Here is a 24,090-nt window from a genome sequence, read left to right as displayed (position 1 = left end):
ATGGCCTGCCAACCTCTCACATCCTTCCTTCCCCATCCCCCTCTCCCTCGGCCTGCCCCAGTCGGGGCAGTCTGGCCGGCCCCCACTCAAGCACAAATTCGTGCCCTGGGCCTCTAGTAACCTTATAAACTATATACTATTGTTAAAAATAATGGCGATAGTGATTAAGATAATGTTACTTGCCCAGAGACACAGACAGCTGATAGATAAATGATGGATAAACCTGGATTTTGAACCAAGCCAGAGCTTTCTGCCCCCTGCCCTTCCTATACAAATACTTACACATATTAAATGCTGAAGTGGGCGAGGAGTACCAGGAATAACTGCAATCTGTCTGCTCTCAGGTTGGATCAGCCAGGACACTCTGACACATGTATATTTAACTGATCTTTCCAGCTAGAAAGTCAGGTCCACTCGGATATTTTTATATTCTTCCTCAAATAGTGCTTTTTATAAGGAAAGTCCAGTAATTGGCCAGTCAGTGACCAGTTAGGACATAAACTATGAAACAAGGTGGCTACATGACATGGATAGTCTCTGACACAGCTGGAGAGTTACTCTAATAAAATTGTTGAGACTTGTGGGCCTGGTCTCCTATTGATAGAGTTATATAGAAAATCAATTGAGATCAAACCTTTTCATTATACTGCTATAGCCACTAAGTAGAGGAAGAATGATTATAGTTATGAATATTTAACCATGTTTTCCTATAAATAAATCCCACCTTTACTTATCAAAAGTATTAGATCCACCTTCTGGTATGTATGAGAGACTTCAGTTATCAAACTTCAGTTTGGTTCTTATAGGGTACACATTTGTATTTACCCAATCTGCTCAAATACCCATCATTTTTAACAAATGCTATTGGGTGTTTGATTAGGATTACATAGCTGCTCTGGTATTGTCTTGTATTGAATTCATTAGCTACTTTAAATACTAAACGGATGAAGTGACAGAATTTACTAATCAATTGATTGACTGACTTATTAAGTTCTAGTGGAAGCCTTGTCACTTTAAGTTAGAAACAATATACTCATGGAATCTTGTTAACCAGACAAAGATGGAAATTATTATGTAATAAAAATGTGTTTGTGAAAATTTTCAGAAATTTTCTTTCATTTGCTTAGAAGTCTCCGAGTATTTCAAAACACCATTTGGTAATTTAAAAGTTTAATCATATTTTTAGGAAAGCAAAATTTTAGAATAAAATAAGCTGAACTTGGTGCTTAAGCATCCTAATTATCAGCTTTCTTTTCTTATGGGAGGGTTTTTCTTTATAAATAGTGACTTTTCAGTCTAAGTGATAAAATTTAACTTTGTGTTAAGTTGTTTCATGAATAAGGATAAAGAGATTTAAGGAAATTTTTATTATACATATTTTAAAGGTTCTTTTCATTCGCTAAACAGTTATTACATTCTGTTAGGTACAAAAAATTTTTGATGGACAACTATACAATAAAGATGAAAACAAGGGGTTTATCTTTTAGTCAAAGTGATATCTGTAGCGTTTGGAATGGCTCTATGAAAGTGACGTATCAGAATTCCTTTTTATTTTAAAAGAATCAGCAGAACATTTATGGAAAGACTATTTTATAATATGAGGTGCAACTCCACTGAGGATCAGAAAATTGCCAAATTAAATAAATGAATTGTGAAATTTTAATTTATAATATATGCTTCATAGGCAGCAGCTTTTAGGAAGAAGAATCATGTTTTTGCCATGGATAATAATTCCATGTGTAAATGCACTATTTTGAGGGAACGCTTACACTGCTAAAACTTGATAAAAATAAACTGATTTCACGTGGTAGGTGGTTTATAACATTGGTTGGCTACAGTTCAGTTGGCATGTGAAGGTAAATGTTAGTTTCATTTTTAAATTGGGGCCCCCTTAAATTTAAAGAGAAAATCTCTTAACTACAAATGTTTATAGAACACTTTAAAATTGTAAGACACTATTGTGGATTACTGACTTAAAAAACCCAGGGCAATTGTTTTGGTAATTGCCTCACTGAGGCCACATGGCTTAAGCAGTTTCTTACATGAGGCATCAAAGGAACAAATATTTGGCAAATTTCCCAATTGTTAGCAGGTGGCCTTTTCCTGTAAGTGACATTTGAATGAAGTGTGACTAACATTCTTTCCTTTGCCCATAGCCCCAAGAATGATTTCCAGTGAAAACTTCTTGGCTTCTTGTAATGTGCAGTTGTAATATAATAACAACAAACTAGCAAATACATAATATTTAACATGTTCCAGACATTGTTTCTAAGTGCCTTAAATGTGTTCACTCACTGAATCCTCACAACAATTCTGTGTAGTAGATTCAGTGGCCATTTCCATTTCACAGATGAGGAAACTGAGACACATAGAACTTAAGTCAGTTAACTAAGTCACAGAGCTCTTAAGTGGCATAGAAAGATGCAAACCAGACCACTGGCTTCCAGAGACTTCTTTCACCACCGCACCATGCAGCATCCAGGGAGAGCCACAGAACATTTCCCAAATCGCACGTTGTGCAATTCATGGGAGGTATCAGGAACCTCTATTATGGATCATTTTGATGGTACATTTTGTACTTTTAAACTTATAACAAAGTGCCTAAAAATAATCAAGAAACTGCAGAAGAAAATTCTTGATAAAGGGCTGCCATCCCTACCAAGCGGTGATTGATGTAAAATGAATAAATCAATTCAAATTCTCTTATGCTATAGTTAATATTTTCCTGATCTTTTGAGTCATGAGAGGCATGTTATGAATGAAGCTTGGTATTCTTGACTTTCAAGTATGTAAAAAGAGACCACCTGGGGGAGCTGGTTAAAATGAAAGATTCTGACCCAATAGGTGGGCCTGAGATTCTGCATTGCTAACAAGCTCCCAGGTGCGCTGCTCCTGCTGCTGTTGGTCCCTGGACCCCCTTTTGAGTAGCAAGGTCATCAAACAAAGTATCTGTTTCTATAAAAGGCAAAAGAATTGAGTATGTGTTTTGTCCTTCCGGTGTATTATAGACCTTTAGAGACACAATTTACTTAAGACTATTTCTAAATCATTTTATCAGGAAATTCACAGCAGTCAGAAAGCACAGTTTTATTCAAATACAGATCTGATTATGTCACTCCCCTGCTGAAATCCTTTTGATTTCAGCAGGGGAGTGCCCACTACTTATCCAATAAGAACCTTAATCCTTGAGGTAGGAGCAATGCCTGTGGTGCTCTGACCTTGGGAGATGTGTTCACCATATTGTGTCCTGTTGCCCCACCTTAGCATGCTCCGGCTCAAGCACATGGTGGTCTAGGTGCATTCTAGATGTACCAGTTAATAATGCGGATTTTTTCCCCCAATAGATGGAGTTACACATATGTTGATATATATATGCGATTTGATATGTATGCTATTTTGTTGTATTGACAGCAAGCTTCCAAACTTCATATGTCAAATTTGCTGAAGGTATTAACAACTTAGATATTTTTATGCTTAAAAATGTTGAATTTCATGCCAAAATAAAGAGCATTTGTGGGAAGTTTTAATTTATTACTTTATTTTGAAGAAAAAGTTATCATGTACTTCAAGAAGCTTATGGTGAACATGCTCCATCTCAAGATACTTGTGAGCTCTGGTTTAAACACTTAAAAAGTGATGATTTTTTATTTCAAAGACAAAGAATGTCCAGGTGAACCAAAAAAGTTTGAAGACCAACAATTACAAGCATTATTAGATGAAGATGCATGTCAAACTCAAAAACAACTTGCAGAAAGATTGAACGTTGCTCAGCAAACAATTTCCGATTGTTTATAAGCAATGGGAAAGATTTTAAAGGAAGGAAAAGGGGTGCCATATCAACTGAATGAGAGACAAATGGAAAACCGAAAAGTCATCAGAAAAATGTTGCGTCAATGGCACAAAAGTCTTTTTTGCAACGAATTTTGAATGGCTATGAAAAGTGGATTTATTTTGAGAATCCCAAATGCACAAAATCATGAGTTGGTCCAGGTAAACCATCAACATTGACTGCAAGGCCAAATCGCTTTGGAAAGAAGACAATGCTCTGCATTTGGTGGGATCAGAAAGATGTGGTGTATTAAGAGCTAAGACCAGATGAAACTGTTAATACTGATTGCTACCAACAACAAATAATCAATTTGAACCACGCTTTGAGCATAAAATGACCAGAGTGTGCCAGAAGACATGGCAAAGTAATTTTGCTTTATGATAATGCACCATTACACACTTGAAAACCAGTTAAAGATATGTTAAAAGATCTTGCCTGGGAAGTATTAACCCACCCACTGTGTTCACCAGACCTTCCCCCTTCAGATTACCACTCGTTCTGATCAATGGCACATGCACTTTCTGAGCAGCACTTCAAAACACACGAAGAAGTGGAAAATTGGGTCTCTGAATGGTTTGCCTCAAAACAAGAAAAGTTCTATTGGGATGGTATCCACAAATTACCTGAAAGATGGGGGAAATGTGTAGCTAACGATGGACATTACTTTGAATAATGTACTTTTGATGTTTCTCTTGAAATTATCATCTTTTCTTTGATTAAAAAATCCGCCATTATTAACCGGCACACCTATCTTTATATCAGCAATGTTCCTCAGAAATGTCTTGAGGAAAAAGGCAGCTGCTCCAGCACCAATGACCATTCAATTGTCCAACATATGTGCCAAATTCTTCCCAAGTGCAGATCATTTGAAATGTTGTGTAGGGGGGGTCTAGAATCTTCTCACCCACCATATTTTGGAGTAGCATGTCTCAAGACCCATCAGCTGTAGTCTATCTGAACTTTATTTAAGGACACTGAAATTTGAATTCACATGGCTTTTGCATGTCTCCAAGCATATTATATTTCGAATGTGTTTTTAACCATTTAAGAATCATTCTTAACTGTGGGCCATAAAAAAGCAGGTGTCAGGCCTGATTTGTTGACTGGGCTGTAGTTGCCAACCCCTGTTCTAGAGAATTGCCCAGCAGCCCAGATCCCAGGAGGCTTTCTCACTCCTCTGCAGTGCGGTCACTTGGAAAGGAGGCCTGCACACACCCCAGCATAGAGTTTTCCCTTCTCTCCCAAGGCCTGGGCAGACATTCCGCTAGACAGATAGGCTTGGTCTCTTCCTACAGAAGGGATTTCCCTTTGAAATAACTTTACCTCAAAACTCACCTCTTACTCTTTAGAGCTGCAGCTGTAGGATTTGGACCAATTAGTCTACCCATGCCTAGTGGTCATCAGGCATTGTCTGCAATACCATTGTCTTTCTTGGCACAAAGTGTTTACGAAGGTATTGCCCACTTAAGTGTCAACACAGACAAAAGTGATAAAGATATTAAGTAGAAATGAGGCCATACCTTGCTTGAGCAAACTAGGTATGTCTGACTTAGAGAAGAAAAGACTAGAAGAGGCAAGATAGCTGTCTTCAAATATTTAGTCTTCATGTAAAAAAAAAAAAAAAAGAAAAGAAAAAGAAAAGAAAAAAAGAAAAGAACAAAATAGGCTGTCCAATTCAGCAAATGGACGTACTTAGGAACAAGTTAGAAGGAAATGGATCTTGGCTGTCGGTTAGAAAACCTGAATTCTCACCCCTAATGATAAATAAGGAAGTCATTTACACTCTGTGTTTCTTTTCTTTTAGTGGTTTTTTGTTTTTGTTTTTGTTTTTGTTGTTTTTTGCTGTAGTTGTTGACAGTATTACAGATCCCCTCTCCCCTTAATTCCCCTTCACCCAGCCCCTATCTCATCCCATGTTCATGGGTTATGAATATATTTGTATATGTTCTTTAGTTAATCTCTTCTCACCCCTCCCTCTACCATCTACTAGTCTGTAACATGTATCCATGCCTCTGGACCTATTTTTTCATCAGTTTATTTTGTTCATTAGAATTCACATATGAGTGAGATCATGTGATATTTGTCTTTCTCTGACTGGTTTATTTTGCTTAGCATAATAATCTCCAGGTCCATCCATGGTGTCTTAAAGAGTAAGATAGTGTTCCATTTATAGTCAGATAGTATTCCATTGTGTAATTGTATCGATTTTTAATCCACTCATCTACTACTGGGCACCTGGGCTGTTTTCAGATCTTAGCTACTATAAATAATGCTGCTATGAACATAGAAGTACATATACCAGTACCTATTCTTTCTAATCAGTGTCAGGATTCTTATGATATACTAGAGGTCCAGTGCACAAAATTTATGCACTCAAGGGGGGTGCCCCTTAGCCCGATTGTAAGGAACCCCACTGATGCAAGATCTGGGCCAGAGAGGGACATGAGAGGTTGGCCAGTTGTGGAGGGACAGTTGGAGGGCTCCAGGGTGTGTCCAGCCCATCTCACTCAGTCTGGATCAGCTGGACCCCAGCAGCAAGCTCATCTACTGGTCAGAGCATCCAGCCCCTGGTGGTCAGTGCATGTCAAAGGGACTGGTCCACCAGTCAACTGTCTGCCCTCCGGTTGTCAGTGCACATCATAGCAAGTGGTTGAGTGGCCTTAGCATATCATTAGCATATAACACTTTGATTGGTTGATTGGCTGACCGGACAGCCAGACACTTAGCATATTAGGCTTTTATTATATAGGATTATATGGGATTCCCAGAAGTGGGATTGCTGGGTCAAACGGCAGTTCCATTTTTAAGAGGAAACTCCATACTGTTTTTCACAGTAGCTGTACCAGTCTGCATTCCCAGCAGCAATGTATGAGGGTTTCCTTTTCTGTATACCATTGTCAACATTGTTTGTTAATTTATTGACGGTAGCCATTCTGGCAGGTGTGAGGTGATACCTCATTTTAGATAGCCAATAAGCATATGAAAAAATGTGCTTCTTTTCTTTATCCACTAAAGAGACTAGTCTATATTTTGGTAGTCCTTTCTGGTAAGAACGATGTTTGCTAACTTGTGCTATCTAGCAGTGGGTCTGGCTACCTTGAATGTCAGTGGCTATCCCAGCACTGAAAGATTTTAAAAAGAAGGTAGGCCACTATTTCACAGGTGCTAGAAGAATTTCATTTACTCATTCAACAAACATTTATTCATTTATTGACCAGACACTTACCTCTCAGTGTAAGGCATCTCTGCCCATCATATACAGTAATCTCATTATGTTTCTTAACCAGATAGAACTTAGTAGAATCTGTGGGTTTAGGAGGCAAAGTTTTTAAACACCTGCTTTGGCTGTGCTTTGTTATTCTTGCCAGTGCATATTGCTAAAGCAAAATCCCTCTGTGCCCCACAAATAATTCAGTTGAATTAAAATAAAATCCAACATTGGTGACCTGATTAGCAATCGTTTCTTTTCCCAATGACTCTCTTAAGTAGAATACTCTTTGTGTTCCCACCTTGCTTTTTTACCATTAGAACTGCTTACCTAAAGGACTTGCAGTTAATTTGAGTCCATTTGCAAACATTAGAGCCTTAATTCCTAGGTTCAATTTTATAGTAGTCCTGCTTGATGCAATACTAGAAAAGGGTTTCATGGTAAAAAATACTGTAGAAACACTGCTTACTATATGTTAAAATTCTTCTTGGAGGTTTACAGGGCACGAATAACTAAAGGCTCTGAGAAATACTGCAGAAAAAAACACAACCACATTTAATATCGTTGAAGCCAGCATATCCAAAACATAAGTACTACTCATTAACATCCCATGAAATGCACTTTGAAAATCTCACCTTATAAAAACTGTAGGGGAAAACTCTAGTAGATATAAGCAGATACAGCCAAAACTGTTTCAAAAAGGTCTGCCTATGTACATTTATAAACATGTAAATAATACAAAATAATTTTTAAGCATATAGAATTCTATATAGATCAGTTTATCAGTTTTCAAGGAATTGGAATCAATTGCCCAAGTATAAACTTTTACTGAAGATAGCTATTTTCTTGATGATTGAGAGTGCTTTTCTACTTTATTGTGACAGACTCTTTAAGACTCAGTTTCTTCATCTGTTAAAAAAAAATGGAGGTGACATTCGCCTCATCAAGTTTTTGTGAGGTTCAAGACAAATTGAAAAATGTATGTAAAACACTTTATTTAATGCTTGTACCATTGTGGGCATTCAGTAAAGACCTGTGTCTCATCTCACTACAATCATAGTGCTGAATTAAGACAGTGGGTATTCAAGAGAAATCTGATGTTCAGTATCTATTTGGGTACTGAAGAAAACAGCATAGAATAAGTTGTTAGTGCTGCATTTTAATTTGTAGATGAGCATTTTAGGATAAAACTTGGGAAAGAGGATCCCTAAAAAGGATGATTATTTTTGTCTTTATGTTTAAGACCCATTACATGGGTGTGTTTTTTTTAATTTCAAAATTTTCCAAAATAAGAAAAGTTTTAGGGAAAAAAGTAATAATGGAGTACTGTTTAATTGAAAACAAGTAAATGGTAGGTCTTTATATAGATTGTTAGGCTTTTATAACAAAAAAACAACAACTACAAGATTTTCAAAACTGTTTTTCAAGACAGGTTTCAATTTTATTTTTGTTAATTTCTTGAATGTACTAGTGCTTCCCTAAAGCGATTTTCATGTGATACTCCACCCCCTTTTCCTCAGGTATTAATTTATTGGTCTAGTGTTATAGGTTTGGAGTCCTTGTGTTATACGCTATACTTACTATTCTTGCACTTTCTTTCTCATACCTGCCTAACGTGAGTCTCTGACTCCCTTTGGTTAGGGATGCCTGTTAGGGCCTGGCTAACTTAGCATCCCTAAGCTCATGGCACACTCTTCCACAGCATCGCTGCCAAATCCATTTCAGTGACTCAGCAGGGGCTTGTCATTAACAGCATTCTCTAGGAAGAAAACATTAAGCAGTCTTGGAAAGCAAAGTGCTAGCGCACCATGTATGGTAAATCTTTGGTGGCAATAAACAGAGTCCCCTGGTGGGTTGTGGTGGAGTTCCTTGCCTGACACCACCCTTCCTTTGAAGCACTAACAAGTTCATTTTTCAAAAGGAGTTTAAAATAATGACTGCAGTGAAAGGGCCCTCCAGTGTGTTATTGAAAAGACAATCTGTTTCCAAATCTTGCGTTTGTTTATATAATGTATAAGCCATTTGGTAGATAAAGGAGAAGGCAGAAGGAATTCAAAATAGCAGCTTTATTATTGGTTAACCTTGGGTCAGAGAATATGGCTTTAAATATGTGGCTTGTCAACATTGCTCTCCAGTCTAAACTCATCCCTCCACCCCTCCAGCTGCCCTAACTCCCCCCTCTCCTCCCACTAAACCACCAGCAGAGGCAAAATAGATGTTAGGAAAGCGAGAACAAGAAATTTTCTTTACATAAAGTCTATGGTGCTATTTCTTAGTTTGCAGATAACATTTAGTTCTAGATCATGAAAATCAAATTACAGAAATAAAATCCTGATGAGGAGGAAACAAAGTGATGAGCTTCTAAATGAACAAGAAAAAGAAATGTACTCATTACAAAATAATCTAGATTATATTTATTTATTTGTTATTTAAGTATAAGAGATAAGATATGAGTCATCTTTAAATAAATGGCTTACATTATGATACTGAGTATATGATACTAATTATCTAAGCAAAATATAAATTATTATTTCACTTTTCCAGTCCAACCTATAGCTACAAAAGTATAGGAATTTCTTTTTAATATATTTTTATTGACTTTAGAGAGGAAGAGAGAGGAAGAAAGAGACAGAAACATCAGTGATGAGAGAGAATGATTCATCAGCTGCCTCCTGTGCATCCCACGCTGGGGTTAGGGCCCACACCTGGGCATGTGTCCCAAGGGAATCAAACCATGATCTCCTGGTTCTTAGGTTGCCACTCAACCACTGAGTCACACTGGCTGGGCTGAACCACTCTTTTTATTTTTATTTTTATTTACTTATTTGTATTGCTGAAAGTATTATATATGTTCTCCTCTTCTCTCCCATTGACCCCCATTTCCCCCCAGGCCTTCCCATATTGTTGTCTGTGCCCATGGGTTATTACATATGTGCATATAAGTTCTTGATTGCTGATTTTTGAGGAAGTTATAATAAAACCAGAGGAAGGCCTTAAAGGGGAATTACGGTAGCTGTAACTTTGTGAGAATTCCTAAAATAGTTTTATTGAGAAATCAGTTGATGAACCTGTAGGCCCTATCATTCTTAAATGATAGGGCCTACAGGTTTGAAAAACAAATTTAAATTTACTTGTATAATTGGTAGCATAATTCTGAGAACACTATAAATGTAAATTTTCCATGAATTTAATGTTCTCAATAAAGAATATAGTACTATTCAGAACACAAATTGCAAAAAAGAGATACAAAGATTTAACTAGTTTTAAATAGATTTTAATAGCAAATGGGTATATATGAATAATTATATTTTTCATTTAAGTTATACATACCTATATTCATTTATTTATATTTGTATGTAATATTAATAAATACTATACCAAATATAATGAATATCACTTATGAGTAGAATTTTAGTTTCCTTAATAGGTTTTTTATGATTTCTAGAATGAATGTGAATTACTTTTAAATGAAATAAAGGAATTGAAATATTTTCTTAAAGAGAGAAAAGCATTTTTGACATAAAAGCAAACTAGGGATGCTTATCAAAGGATTAGTGATGTCATTGTGGTCCTTCTCACAATTTTTCTTCCACATATATCCATGAATATTTCAGAAACAATGCTGAGTTAGATGAGCCATTGCTCTCAAAGAAAGTGGCATTTCTCTTACTATTAATCAAATGCATTTTTACAGCATTATTTCAGGGTAAGTTATAAAAAGGTAATCACATTTGCAGATACCTATCTTACTAAGTCATTTTTATTCTTTCCAAGAACACACCTTTCAAGAACAAGGTCCTGATACAGAAAATACTATGAACCAAGTATCCAGCTTGGTGGAAGCCATCTTTAAAATACTATACTATTGCAGTTTTTCTCCACAAACATTTGGGAATGTTTTTGTGAGCTACATGGAAGAAGAACAATTATGGGACTTTTTATATAACATTCCAGGTATGAGAAATCTATAATTTTAAAAGAAGCATTCTAATGATACCTAAATGTATATTTAAAGGTGTTTTAAAAGTTGTAATGATATCAGTTTTTCTGGATCTGTTATTTGTAAAATGTTATTATTATTTTTGGTTTGTTTTCAGTATAAAGGCATTTTTTGCAAGTCATTAGCCATTAGTTCCTATCAAAATTAAGTATACTTGAGACAAGGTGAGGGGAGGAGAGAGGGAAAATTATGTGATGCAGATTATTAGAAAGTGTTCTCTCATAAAAATTTAATTTAATATCTGCCAGAGATTATGTTTTGCTATTTAAGATATAAGACCCTAGTAAGATGTGAAAAAATATCTTGTGGCTTTAGGGTGCTTTTGTTCAATGAACTGATGGATAAAATTAATGGTCAATTTTCTTCAAATGTAAAAGGCACATATTATGATGACAATGGTAATCTATATATATAAAAGGCTAATATGCAAAGTGTCCCCTCAGGACTTCAACCAGGAGGCCAGGAGTTTGATCTCTCACTATGATGTGTGCTGACCACCAGGGGACAGCATGGAATGAAGGAAGGTGCTGACCAGCAGCTAGAAGGCCCCAATCAGCCCTGATCACCGGCCACGCCTAGGGACCTTACCTGTGCATGAATTTTGTGCACCAGGCCTCTAGTAAGAAATAAGTCAGGGTAGCAGAAAGAAGGAAGAAAGAAAGGCAGCGGTAGAGGGAAAAAGAGAGGGAAGTAAGGCCAAAAATTTAAAAGAAGAAGTAATGAAAGAGGAAAATCATTATTAACATTGCAAAGTATATATTTTAATTTTTATGTGTGTATGTAGATATGTATTTTTAATAAAATTATGTCATATTCTAATCTGGTTTTATTTTTATACTAAACAATACATGGCTTTATTGTGTAGTAGATTTACCTTGGCTAATTAAATAAATTACCAATTATTGGACATTTAGGTTTTTTCCAATTTTTATATTCTTTCTATAACCATACTTAATTTATGAGAATAAAGTTATAGAGAAGGAGTAAGTGAATTAACAGATAAGTGAAGGTTAGAGTTTTTTTATATTATTGCCAAATTGTCATCTAAGAAGGTCATTTATATTTGCAGTAGTCGAGTTCCAAACTACCAGGAAATATAGTTATTCAGTGTTATTTTAATTTCTATTCACTTTATTGTCAGAAATTTTTTTTAATGATTTTTAGATTAAAAGATGCTTTTTTTTCCTATATTTATATTAGATCATTGAGAAACTGAATTCTCAATTGAATAAGGCACAAAATATTGCATATTCTGCTAACTATAATATGCTATCTGGTTTTAAAGTCTCAACGAGCATGGAGTCCGAGCAAGAGGTCATCCGATGCTTGAGATTGGCACTGACTGAGGCTGTCAAGGACATTGTACAGCAGATCATATCTGTGATGAGCTCTGGGAGAAACTGCAAGACAAACTTAAACAAGCATGGTGTTCCTGAACGTCTGCGTGAGAGCATTCCAAAAGAATGGAACTATATTCCAAAAGAAACAAAAAGGAAAGAATCGAACAAAGGTATATTTGTTTCTCTGTAAGAACACATCCCTAGAGGATCCATTTTCTAGGATATGAGGTCAAGTAAAGTGCTAAAAATAATAAGATTTATGAATGATATTAGTCTTATTCTTACCATGTATATTTGGGACCTGTTATTTTCTTTTCTGTGAATCATATGATCAAGGAAACTAGAAATGAAAATGACTCAAATGATCATTTTCTTTATTTAACTTTTAATTCTGAAATTTATGTAACATTTTGTGTCCATGCAGTATTAACAGATTAGTCGCATGATTTTGACTAATTTCCTTTAAATCTACTGAGTAATCCAAAATTCATACTCCCAGGAGGATTGCTATGATATTTAGCTTAGTTGTTCTTTCCTTGAATTTTCCCCCTCAACCACCAATTATAACTATCTTTCCTCTTGTTAACACATTTATATATGTGGCTTTTAAGTAAAAATAGCACCCAATTTAGTAACCACATATTTTTCTGATAGGGTATTTTTTCCTCTAATACCAAGAGTTCTGAATTTAGTTCATTGTTCCTATTCAAGGCAGTGCATCTACCAAATGTACGTAAGAACCATCAGTTACTTACGTTATTAATTGACTTTATTAAGTCCTCTATTTTTTAAATGGTTTATTCTTACCTAGATGTTTCTACTTTACAAGAAATTCACAAGATTCCTTTGACTATATATTATGTAACTATTTGTATTCATGAATTTTCTTTATGATTTTTTAAAATATAACTTTCCTTTTTATATTCATTTCTTGACAATTATTGAAGACTTTATTAACAGGTGCTTGCAGTTTGTTGACGTTTTTGAAAAAATCAAGTTATAAACTTTTATTGTAAATTAAAAATGGGGTCCTTAAAATTTTCAACTTGATTAGACAAGAAACAATTTTAAAACCTTTAAAGGTGTATTGAGAAAAAGCAGGCTTTAAAAAACACACGTTTGTCATTACCAAAAAAAGACAGCTTTAAGTAAAAATAAAAACCTCATGCTACAATAAATAATGCTGATAGTTCTAATTATCTGGTCAATGGGCAAAAAGCAAGCACTTATGGTCTTCAGCTCCAGTCTTTTGTTCATTTCTTGAGCAAATGAAAAGCAATATATTCGTCTTTTAAAAAGAATATTTTTTCACTAGCTCTAAAGTAACTGTCAACAGTAAAATATTCCAGCTGAACCCACTCAAGTCAATTGAAGGGACTAGCCTTTCATTCTTCTTCATGAAGATCCTAAATAATGTGGCTCTTATCCAACAACCTTGCATTAGAAACAAATCAATTATCTATCTGTGACCTTTCATAGTAATGTTTTAATTCTGTCTAAGCCCTATTAAACTGCCTTTGAATCTAGTAAAGCCATTTAATTGAAAATGGAAAATGTCACCTTTTCATTACTGAAGTTCTGCCTTATCTAAGTTCTTGCCATCACTCTTCATTCTAGCTTTTGGGTATTTCATAGATTTTTGAACAATTCAGGAAGCATGACCTATCACTAACATAGCACATCATAGGAGTGCCGCCATTTTGCCTGTGGCTTTCTGGTCATTCTATTCATGAACTATTTTGCTTTCTATAATAAAAACATTTTGAAATTCTTCCATAACAAATTAACAACCTCTGGTTCCAAAAGCTACTTACTTTGTAGATCCTAGTGTTTTGTTTTGTTTTTGTTTGTTTTTTTGTTTTGTTTTTTAACAAAATGATCTTTATAAAATGACCACTAAAGGTATAAGTATAGCACTTCTCCAATAGATAGCCATGAAGGAGTGTCAAGTCACATAATTATATAAAAAACTTTATAAAGCATTTTGTGCATTCCTGGTGGATATGACAATGGGAGAATACCACTGTTCTTCTTTTTTGCCCTCTTTTAGACTGAGAGTGTGCAATCTCTCTTTTCAGTACCATATACAAGAAAGATAGTATTTTACATGCCAGACATTGTCACTTATTCTTTCAGTAGATATTTACTATGTGAATTACTACTACTACTAGGCACTGGGGTGGAGCCCAGAGATAAACTTTAAATAAGATATCTCCTCTTGGTGCTTCAAAACTTGTATTACTATTTTCAAACAGGTACAAACATCTTGGGGGATGTACAAGACAATTCCTTGTTGTGTGAGCCAGTCATGTGTTGAGGACAATATTGTTGGATAGTGGATAGACAGGGTAACGTCACTCTTTCATTAGCTTTTAGCATACAGTAATGAATTAAGAATGTCCTTTGCCTTTCAGAATCTAGTTTTAACATGAGTCATCACAAAACATACCTGTAAACCAAAAAAATCAAATGCAGTTTAAAATTAATGCTGAGAAAGCAAGGAAGAGCAAACAAGGCCAAAGTGAAAAAGTTCACATATTTCTATCGTTCACTTGATCTTAGCAAAAAGGCCGAGAAGCAATCATTTATATTCTTAACACAAGCTCTTTTGCAGCCATAGTATAAGGAAAAACAATAATAATCTGATCAGATTTAGGGAGGGGGGGACAATAAAAAAGAAAATGTGTGGAAAAACCATTTAAAAAATAGCTTCCCTTACATTGGTGTTAAATATGAGACCTTCCTAAGTGAGTATTGTGCCTTGAGATGTTAAGTAGTAATAGTTTGAAGTCATCTTGATTAGCAAAAGATTTCAAAACCAAGCATTCAAAATGTGAAGACTAATCTCTAATAGTTTCCAGCAATGTTTTAAGTCAAATGTATTTAACCCAATGTTTGCATATTTTGTTGAAGTAAAGATAAATGTTTAGAGAGCTTTTTTGAAGATTGTGACTTATTAAGAGACAACTACTCACTAGTATAAGGGAACATTTGCTTGTCCTAACACGATTAAAATGACTGAACATGTAAACACTCTGGTGACAAACTAAAATGCACATCTTTATTTCTTTGTCAGCAAATACCACTGCATAGAAAACACCGAAGCTATAAAGAAATAAATATTACAATAAATTACACAAAGTAGGAGATTTATGGAAGAGTTGAATAAAAGTTCAGCTGTTTCTTATATAGATCAGCTTAGGTACTTGCTCCCTTATTTCAAGAGGCAAATCCACAAAGAACTAGTTTTATTTCTTTGTCAACAATTAAATGAAAAATATACTGGAGAACATATTTTCTTAGCAGTAAATTACTTTTTAAATAAATAGCAGCTTTATGGAAAACTGTTGGAGTAACTGCTTTAACTGAAACTGGATTCTGGAGAGAATACAGGTAGCACCGCAAGAAAAGTGTATGCATTATTCACATGCAGATAGTTGAGAAAGAAATCCATGGCAAAAAATATACAACATACTATCAGAAGTCATTAAGGGAGTTTATTTTATTAAAAAATGGAAATACTCATTTTATAAAAACCATCATTATTTATACAAATTTTATGCTGCACACTTAAGAACTTAGAAATAGAATTTTCTAACACGATTAAAACATCCTATCTAATAAAGAAAGGATATGCTAATTGACCGTTATGCTCTCACAAAGATGGTGGCACTCACAGCCAATAAGGAGAGGATATGCTAATTGACTGTCATGCCCTCAAAGATGGCGACATCCATAACTACAGAATGGTGGCACCCAGTCCCCTCAGCTCCGAGTGCCTGCCTTCGGAGTCCCCTAGTACCCCAGCCACCCAGGGGTGCCTGAGGCTCAGGTAACCAGGGCCAGCTGAGGCTTGTGCTGCTGGCAGGGGCAGCAGCAGAGGTGTGATGGGGGCACTGCCTTCCCCTGATCTCCAGGCCACTCCTGCTCCTGAGGACTCCCAGACTGTGAGAGGGGGCAGGCCTGGTGGAGGGACCCTTCCTCCAGTGCACTAGTTTTCATGCACCAGGCTGCTAGTTTCAAATAAGAGTTTAAGTGATTTTTAAGTCTTGCTTAAAATACAAAAACAAAATATTTTTCAATTTGTTTGCAAGAACAACTAAATGACATCCTGAATGATGAATAATTATGAGTCACATTTCAACAACAGCCTACACCTATTTGGTGGCTGAGATTGAAAAGCAAGTGCCAGGTGGTTCTATGTATATTCAGGTAGTGGTTTTCCCCCTGAGACAGTCATTGAAACCAAATATGGAAGCAAACCAAACTTTGAATCACTTTTCATAGAGTGTTAAATCTAGATTTAAAAGATAAGAAATCATATTAAATCATATTATCCTTACTCAATAAATTATTGTTGACATTTTATACTATTAGTAAAAATTTTTAATTAAATTTAAGACATTATTTTGTCTTTATCTCATTCATTGCAAATTTTCCTTTTGCATTATTTTACAATACACAAAAATATTATTGTCAGGAATATATGCATTGGAAAAAAGAAATGACAAATACATAACTATAGATGTTACACTGCATTTATTCTAAGACAAATTTTTTTTGAACTTTATCAGCTTCAAAATCAGGATGACTCTTACCATATGTTATATATATGTGGCTAAGATAGAAGTCAGGTTATTTAAATAAAGACAGAAAAATAAGTGTGTGGCATTCTTAAAAGATCCCTCCTTGATGTGTTGTTAACATCATCATAGACTAAGCGCTCCTGTGACTAGTAGAATGGATTTATTAATTTGTTATCAGCCTAAAGGTTTTGGTACTGGAATTTCCTTTAAGCTTTAATGAAATAGTTGGGGATTTGAGTACCTGGAGTGCTCAGATTTTATAAAATATAAGAAATTCGGATGAGAAGAGGATTGTAATTTGTACCTGAAATCTACTTAGAAGGTCAAATGTTCCCTTGGTGTCTATGGTTAAACCCTCTCTAGGATAAGCAGAATATAAGATACTAGAGGCTCAATGTAAGAAATTTGTGCAAGGGCCTTGACCCCAGCTCCTTTGTCTGGAAAGAAGGACATCCAGAAGGATATCCAGTCTAATTAGCATATTACACTTTTATTATATAGATAATCTTTTAACTAAAATAAATGACAGTAGAGTGGGGAGTATGAGACACAGATATATAAAACAGCATAAAAGTTAAAATAATTTAAGAACACAGAGAAGAGGGGTCACAAAGGAGTTTCTTAATTTGTTTTATTTATGTTTTAACCCTCATATAAGCATATACATATATTTGAATGAAAAGAAAATACTTATTGAGAAACTATTTCTCACCAAGTTTCTAAGTAGGTTCTTTCACATTTATTATTTTACTTAATTCAGCAGTTTTATAAGGTCATTCAAATATATGTTGGACCTAGTTTAAAAAGTTAAAAAAAACAAACACATGCTCTAGTTAATTTTTTAAATGATTCTGAATTTTTGAGACTGGATATATGTTTTCTAAGAGCTTGCACTTTATAGAGAAGATTGACTTCTTTAAATAAAAATAGAAAATACCTTGAAAATTATTTTTTGTTAAGTAAAAACAATAAATGTTTTACTGAAGGGCTCCAAACCATGATCTTTTGACTTCTTACTTAATACCAAGATTCAAATTAATTTATGTAGATAGTGGATTAAAACACTGCGCCCAGCTTTGTGGGTTATTCAGGAAGCAATGAATTTTCCCCATGCTTTTGAGGAACTTTTAGTCTACTGGTGAGGGCAACTCATGATAAAATAAGTAACAATGTAATGTAAACAATAATAGATGACAATAAAAAAATATGGTACACCATGGCACATTATGGATCTAATTCCCAATATAATCATATGAGCAACAAATATGTTCAAATAAATTTATAGGGGAGAGGACTTTGAAACAAGAGGTGAAGAATGTGGGTGACTCATGAAAAGAAAGAGCATTCCATGTGAGATTGAGGAGATATTCAGAAGCCTAAAGAGGGCCAAGCCATTTTGTGCGGAAAACAATGAATTTGGTTTTAGTTATACTGAGTTAATGATGACTAGGGCAGAGAAATTGGATACCTAACGAGGAGCTAAAGTTTTAGGATTGCTACCCTTGGAGAAAGGTCAAGATTAAAGATTCTGGAATCATCTAGAAAATGATTCTCAGCCAAGGAAGCTTTTGTCCCCAGGAGACATTTGGCAATACTTAGTCATCCCAACTGAGGTGGGTGCTGCTGGCATTTAGTGGATAGAGGCCAGGGATCCTGTTAAAACATCCAACAGTGTCAGGACAGCTCCTCATTATCCAGCCCAAAATGTCAATAGTGCCCAAGTGGAGAAGCTCTGATATAGAGAGAGAGCATCAGTTAAATCTTCAGAGAAATAACACGAAGTAAAGGATAGTGTGAAGAATCATCAGTTTATGAGCCTTCTTAGCAAATACCCACCTTTAAGAAGTGTTAGTAGAACATGTAACTACCCTGTTTCCCCAAAAATATGACAGTGTCTTATAGTAATTTTTGCTCCCAAAGATGCGCTAGGTCTTATTTTCAGGGGATGTCTTATTTTTCCAAGAAGAAGAATATGGTACACATTTATTGTTAAATGAAAATAAAGGAAATTTATTGTCTGTATATGGTATGGTAGTACGGTAGTTGTCAACACAAACCAGACAAACTGTGAAACCTACAGTATCAAGAAGTTACTCATTTATTCAATGACAATCATGTCATCATCTTCTGGAACATCATCATAACAATCCAATTCCTGAATTTCCTGGTGAATTTCTTGTGACTCCATTTCTTTCAGAATCAGTGGACCAAATCTCTCATGTTTAGCCTAGGGGGGGCCTTATTTTCGGGGGGATGCCTTATATTTCACTCAAAAGGAAACCTGTAAGTAGGTCTTATTTTCGGAGAATGTCTTATTTTCAGGGAAACATGGGTAGCATGAGACTCAAAGAAGCAGAGTAATAGAGGTAACCATGAAAGTTTGTTGACTCATTTACTCAACAAATATTTATTGAACAACTAGTATAAATGAGGTACTACTAGTAAGTGCTGGGGATGCAGCAGTGGCTTCATGGAGCTGAAATTCTAGTGAAGGGTGACAGATAATGAACAAATAGAGGAAACAACAATTAAGTGATACTAAGTGCTATCATAAAAGCAAGAAATTGGTGTCTAATGATAAGGAGGGACTTGGGCTGGGATAGGAAGGGCGTGAAGGGTCTGCTTTACATGGGATGCTGAGGCGGTGACATTTGGGCGAAGAACTAAAGGAAGTGGAGCCAGTCTTGACAAGAGATTAAATGATTCTGACATGGAGTCCGAGGGAGCAGGACAAAGGCCTGTGGGCGTGAAGAGCACAGAGTCCAGCAGCAGAACTCTGCATTGGTTATATTAGTTAGCTGAGGACATCAGGGCCCCCACATTCTTAATGGATAAAAAATATAACTAATAATTCTGAATTTTCTCATCTTTATTTATAGGAGAGAAAACTAAGTTTGACATTTGGGGAATTTTAGGCAGTGCTGCAGGGGACCCCAATAGAGTTCTGCTGGAATATGTCAAGCACTTGTTCTTCTCAGCAATTTTCTCCACAAAGATTAGACATCCCCACACAACACTCAAAACAACTCAGCGATGGAACGCAAACGCTAATATTAATCATGCCTTTTCTTTCTCTTCTTCCCCAGGCTTCACAAGGCTTGCTGCTCAGGCAGTATCTATTGTAATCAGCAAGTTACCTACGGTGATTGCATGTTTGCCTCCCCCAATTAAATACTTCTTTTTTCTGTCTGAGAGAAAAATGTCAGAAAACTTTGTTGACTTGAAGAAAGCTAGCCTGCTTGTCTGGAACTTGATTGTAATTATATGTCGGATATTTGAGGATGGAAACACTGTGGAACTTTTAACAGGTGCTTCCCTTGACAGATGGAGTAAAGAGAAACTCAGTTTAATCTGTATGTGTTTGAAAGGCATCATGGGAGAGCAGACAAGTAGCCCTAATCAAATGACCCAAAAGGTCATACAGAGCATTGAGCAGCAAAAACCCAACTGGATTAAAGGCCAATTGCTGAAAGCCAGGAAATTGAGCACCAAATGGTAAAGCAATGTTTTTTGTTTTTGTTTTTTTCCCCACTAGCTTTTCATCAAATACGTTCACAATAACAAATTATCAATAAACAGCAACAACAAAATATTGTCAGACAGGCAGCAAAGGTAACTTCATGGGAATTTGATGAATATAAAAAAAAGATAAATATTCCATTGGAAACTGGGTTGTAAGACGTTCCTTGTCTTATTAAAATTTGAGACCCATTGATACACTGGAACATTATACCTGTTCAGTCACCATCTTAAGGTTTCTGATTAAAAGGGTGGTAGTTAAACCAGGAGAATCTGGTTTCACTCCTTTTCAGTGTGCAAACAGGTATCTAGTGGATAGCTTGGAGCATTTTGTAAATGGATTTGGCATGGAGATTAAATTAAGAAGGAATTAATGGATATAAAAGGCTTTTTATTGCTTTCTGTGTACCTGATTGTCAAAAAGGTACACATTTTTCATCTGGTAATGTAAGAATCCCAGAGGGCAACTGGGGCATATCACACTGGAGCCATAAACACACCCAGCTGTTTCTGTATGAAAATGTCAGCCTTCTCATAGGTTTGTCACCAAGAGCCAAATGATTTGTGGTATTGCTGACATTTTTAAGGGTCCCTGCTGAATTTAAATATGTACTTTGAGTCCTCCCTTCTTCAGTATAGAATTGCATGATATGGATAAAGGAATCACAGCTCATATGGCCTGCAGATCACTAAGTCAGCCCCACCTTTTCTTTTTCTTTTCTTTTCTTTTTTTTTACAGCACTCTCACACACACACTGTCCCCCATTCTTTTAACATATACTCATGCTGCCAGCAGATACAATTATAAATTTCTTCCTGAAACGACCACAAGCTGCTAATTTTCCTGGTACATGGTAGTGATAAAGAGCTTAGGTTTTGGAATCTGATGGACAAATACAAATCCCTTGTACTAGTAAGTGGGCCATCTTGTGCAAATTATGGAATCTTTCTCAAAGCCTCATTTTCAGGGATGATACCAACCTGACAGAGTTGTTTTGAGAAGTTAAATAACATCCATAAAGTTCTTAGCATCAAACTTAAAACTTGGCCCTGGCTGGATGGCTCAGTTGGTTGGAGCATTGTCCTGTACACCAAAAGGTTCAGGTTCAATTTTCAGGCTGTATGGGAGGCAACCTATTGATGTTTCTCTCTCTTCCTCTCCCTCTGAAATAGGGGTGTCGAACTCAATCAGAGAAGGGGCCAAAATCTAAAATCCAGCCTAAATCGCGGGCCGAATGGTTTACTGAACAGTCATAAACTGACAATGTCATAAACTGACAGCGGAGTGCAGTGATGACAGCGCGGTGAGGGCCACATTGCAAGGCCTGGCGGGCTGGATTTGGCCCGCGGGCCTTGTGTTTGACACATGTGCTCTAAAACAAAAAATGAAACAAAACAAAACTAGTAAGCATTTGTTATTTATAAGCTACTAAAATACATTGACCTCACTGGTTATTTTTATAACAAATTACTCTTTACTGGTTTATATTAATCTGTAAAACATTATAGTAGTATTAATCCAAATAGGGAAATCTCAATAATCATGATTTTCCTGGCTTTGTCATATTGATTTCTAGAAATTTAGTCCTAGGATGGTCTGCGGGTAAAAATAACAATAGCAGTCAGGCAAAAGCTTAATAACATTGACAATGATCTTCTTAATTTTTACATTTGCATTTGATACTGATTTATAGGCTTTAATCCAATGATTTAAAGATTAAGGCCTGATGTCATTCTCTATTGCAGCGGTTATGAAAGGAAGAGACTAAGAAGAGTAAAAATAGTGGAAGTGATTATAGTTCCGAAGTTAAATTGCTGATTTAGGAGGCCCTGTAGCAATAAGATCAGTTTAAAGTATGTCTCAGTCATACACCTGGGGCCACATACAGGAATCCATAAGTAAAATTGTTTCCTTAAAAGTCTATTTTAGTTTAAGCATTTTACAAACAACACCAACACATGTGGTACCTCCTATGTAAGGAGTTGTCTAGCGAATATTTGGCTGTTTAGCTATCTGTTGCAACATGCAACCAAAATGACTAGTGGCTGACTTTTAAAAATGTCTTACAGCCCTCAAAGATTCTGCATATATATTACATAATCATGTAATTAGCACAATGTTGTGTCTTTCTCAATTTCTCAAGTAATATCAATATTTTGAAAAAGCAAATTTTGAAGTTCTTTATTATTATTACTTTAAAGTTATTTAAAGTTACATTTATTTTTTTTTAAAGGTTCAATCTGGCCTATTCATTGACTTTAGGTAATTTCTTACAGGATTTGAGAGCTATAGAAATGTTTGTTCTTTGATTTGAAGTTGAGTATCTGGTATACAAGTACACTTTCAGCTCTACCTAGTTCTCATAAATCAATGATCATTTGTGTCATAGATCTATACCAGGAGGAAAATGTATTTTAAACAATGATGTCTGTGTATAGGTGGAAAGTTGCCTTGGCTTTACCATAATTATTTTTTAAGTATGAGAATGGAAGCATTTAAACGAAATAGTTCTTCTGTTAAGATCAATGAAATCTTAATTTTCCATGAAGCTTTTCTTGGAACTACACAATATCGTTTAGCTCGATTTCTTTCACTCGCATCCAGATTTAACTTTGATTTTATGGAAATGATGCAAATAACCACAGTGGAAAGGCGGCAGCTGTAAGCACTGCTTGTCTTGCATCCTGCCTGAAAGCATTACTATTCATTAAAATAACCTTCACTTTGTAGTAACACGCAAGCTGTAAACAGTCAACTTAGATTCTGGAGAACACACAGCCCCAAAAGTAAAGAAATGTCTGTCTTTGCAAAGTAATTTGTCGAGTTGAAGATTATTGTTTTTCATCATGGTGACCCTGACTTGGCTGGCTGGGTGCATATACAGATTAAGATTAATGCAGTTATTCCTTGGCTAAGGTCTGCCTCTTTCAGGGCACATTCTCCCTAATGACATGATTGATATGCAGTCCCAAATCCAGAGAGGAACTCATTAATCACAGCATTGACTGAATCCAATCATGTGCTTCACCTGCACAGTGATGGACAGGAAAGGATACAATTCCCGGGCTGACACTGAGGCACTCCTTTGTCAGAGGACCTCAACTTTTTCAATGTCAGCCTGTGCGAAACCTGATGAGAAATTTCGCTCCTATCCTATATCCTACAGGCAGTTTCAAAACATGGGCCAACTTCTTTTACTGAAACAATGTCGTTTTGTTTGTTTGTTTGTTTGTTTAAAGACTTACTCTAGCTAATGAAAATCTCTAAGAGTAGGGTTTGCTTTATTTTTTAGCAAGGCTGATATGAGCATAAAGTTTTTGGGGTGTGTGTGTGTTTTTTAAAGAAGGATGTTTTGCAGCTACATGTGGAAGCAATATAAAAGTTAATGTCCAGCAGCTGGGTATCATTTGGTTCAGTCTTCAGGTCAGCGGCACTGACTCTTAGCAGAACTAATTTTATAATCATGGCAAAATCTCAGTAATGAACTGCAGTATATAGCTGATTACACCACATTAAATTTCGTTTAGTCTGGGAAACAGTGGAAAACTATGCGTTTTCTTTAGAATATTTAGATTGCAAAGCCTAACATGATCCAAATAGAAATTGC

The 24,090-nt window shown here is 35.6% G+C and overlaps 1 protein-coding gene and 1 long non-coding RNA gene across 5 annotated transcripts in view; one reads left to right on the top strand and one right to left on the bottom strand.

Moving 5' to 3' along the window:
• The window catches only part of LOC311622019, a 1,104,806-nt gene that overhangs the window by 726,094 nt on the left and 354,622 nt on the right, over nt 1–24,090 (bottom strand). The window lies entirely within an intron of this gene.
• KIAA0825 overlaps nt 1–24,090 on the top strand; it is a 318,764-nt gene that overhangs the window by 131,909 nt on the left and 162,765 nt on the right. For all 4 annotated transcript variants that reach the window (XM_084882634.1, XM_084882633.1, XM_084882631.1 and 1 more), the window contains exons 14-16: nt 10,812–10,991; nt 12,323–12,547; nt 20,050–20,458. In XM_084882634.1, coding sequence (XP_084738760.1) covers nt 10,812–10,991; nt 12,323–12,547; nt 20,050–20,458 — 814 coding nt within the window. The remainder of the gene's footprint in view (nt 1–10,811; nt 10,992–12,322; nt 12,548–20,049; nt 20,459–24,090) is intronic.

Source organism: Pipistrellus hanaki, assembly GCF_964339955.1.
Source record: "Pipistrellus hanaki genome assembly, chromosome: 4".
Classification (NCBI taxonomy): Eukaryota; Metazoa; Chordata; class Mammalia; order Chiroptera; family Vespertilionidae; genus Pipistrellus; species Pipistrellus hanaki.
Note: the sequence above shows the minus strand (reverse complement) of the source record. Positions and strands in the feature narration are given on the sequence as shown.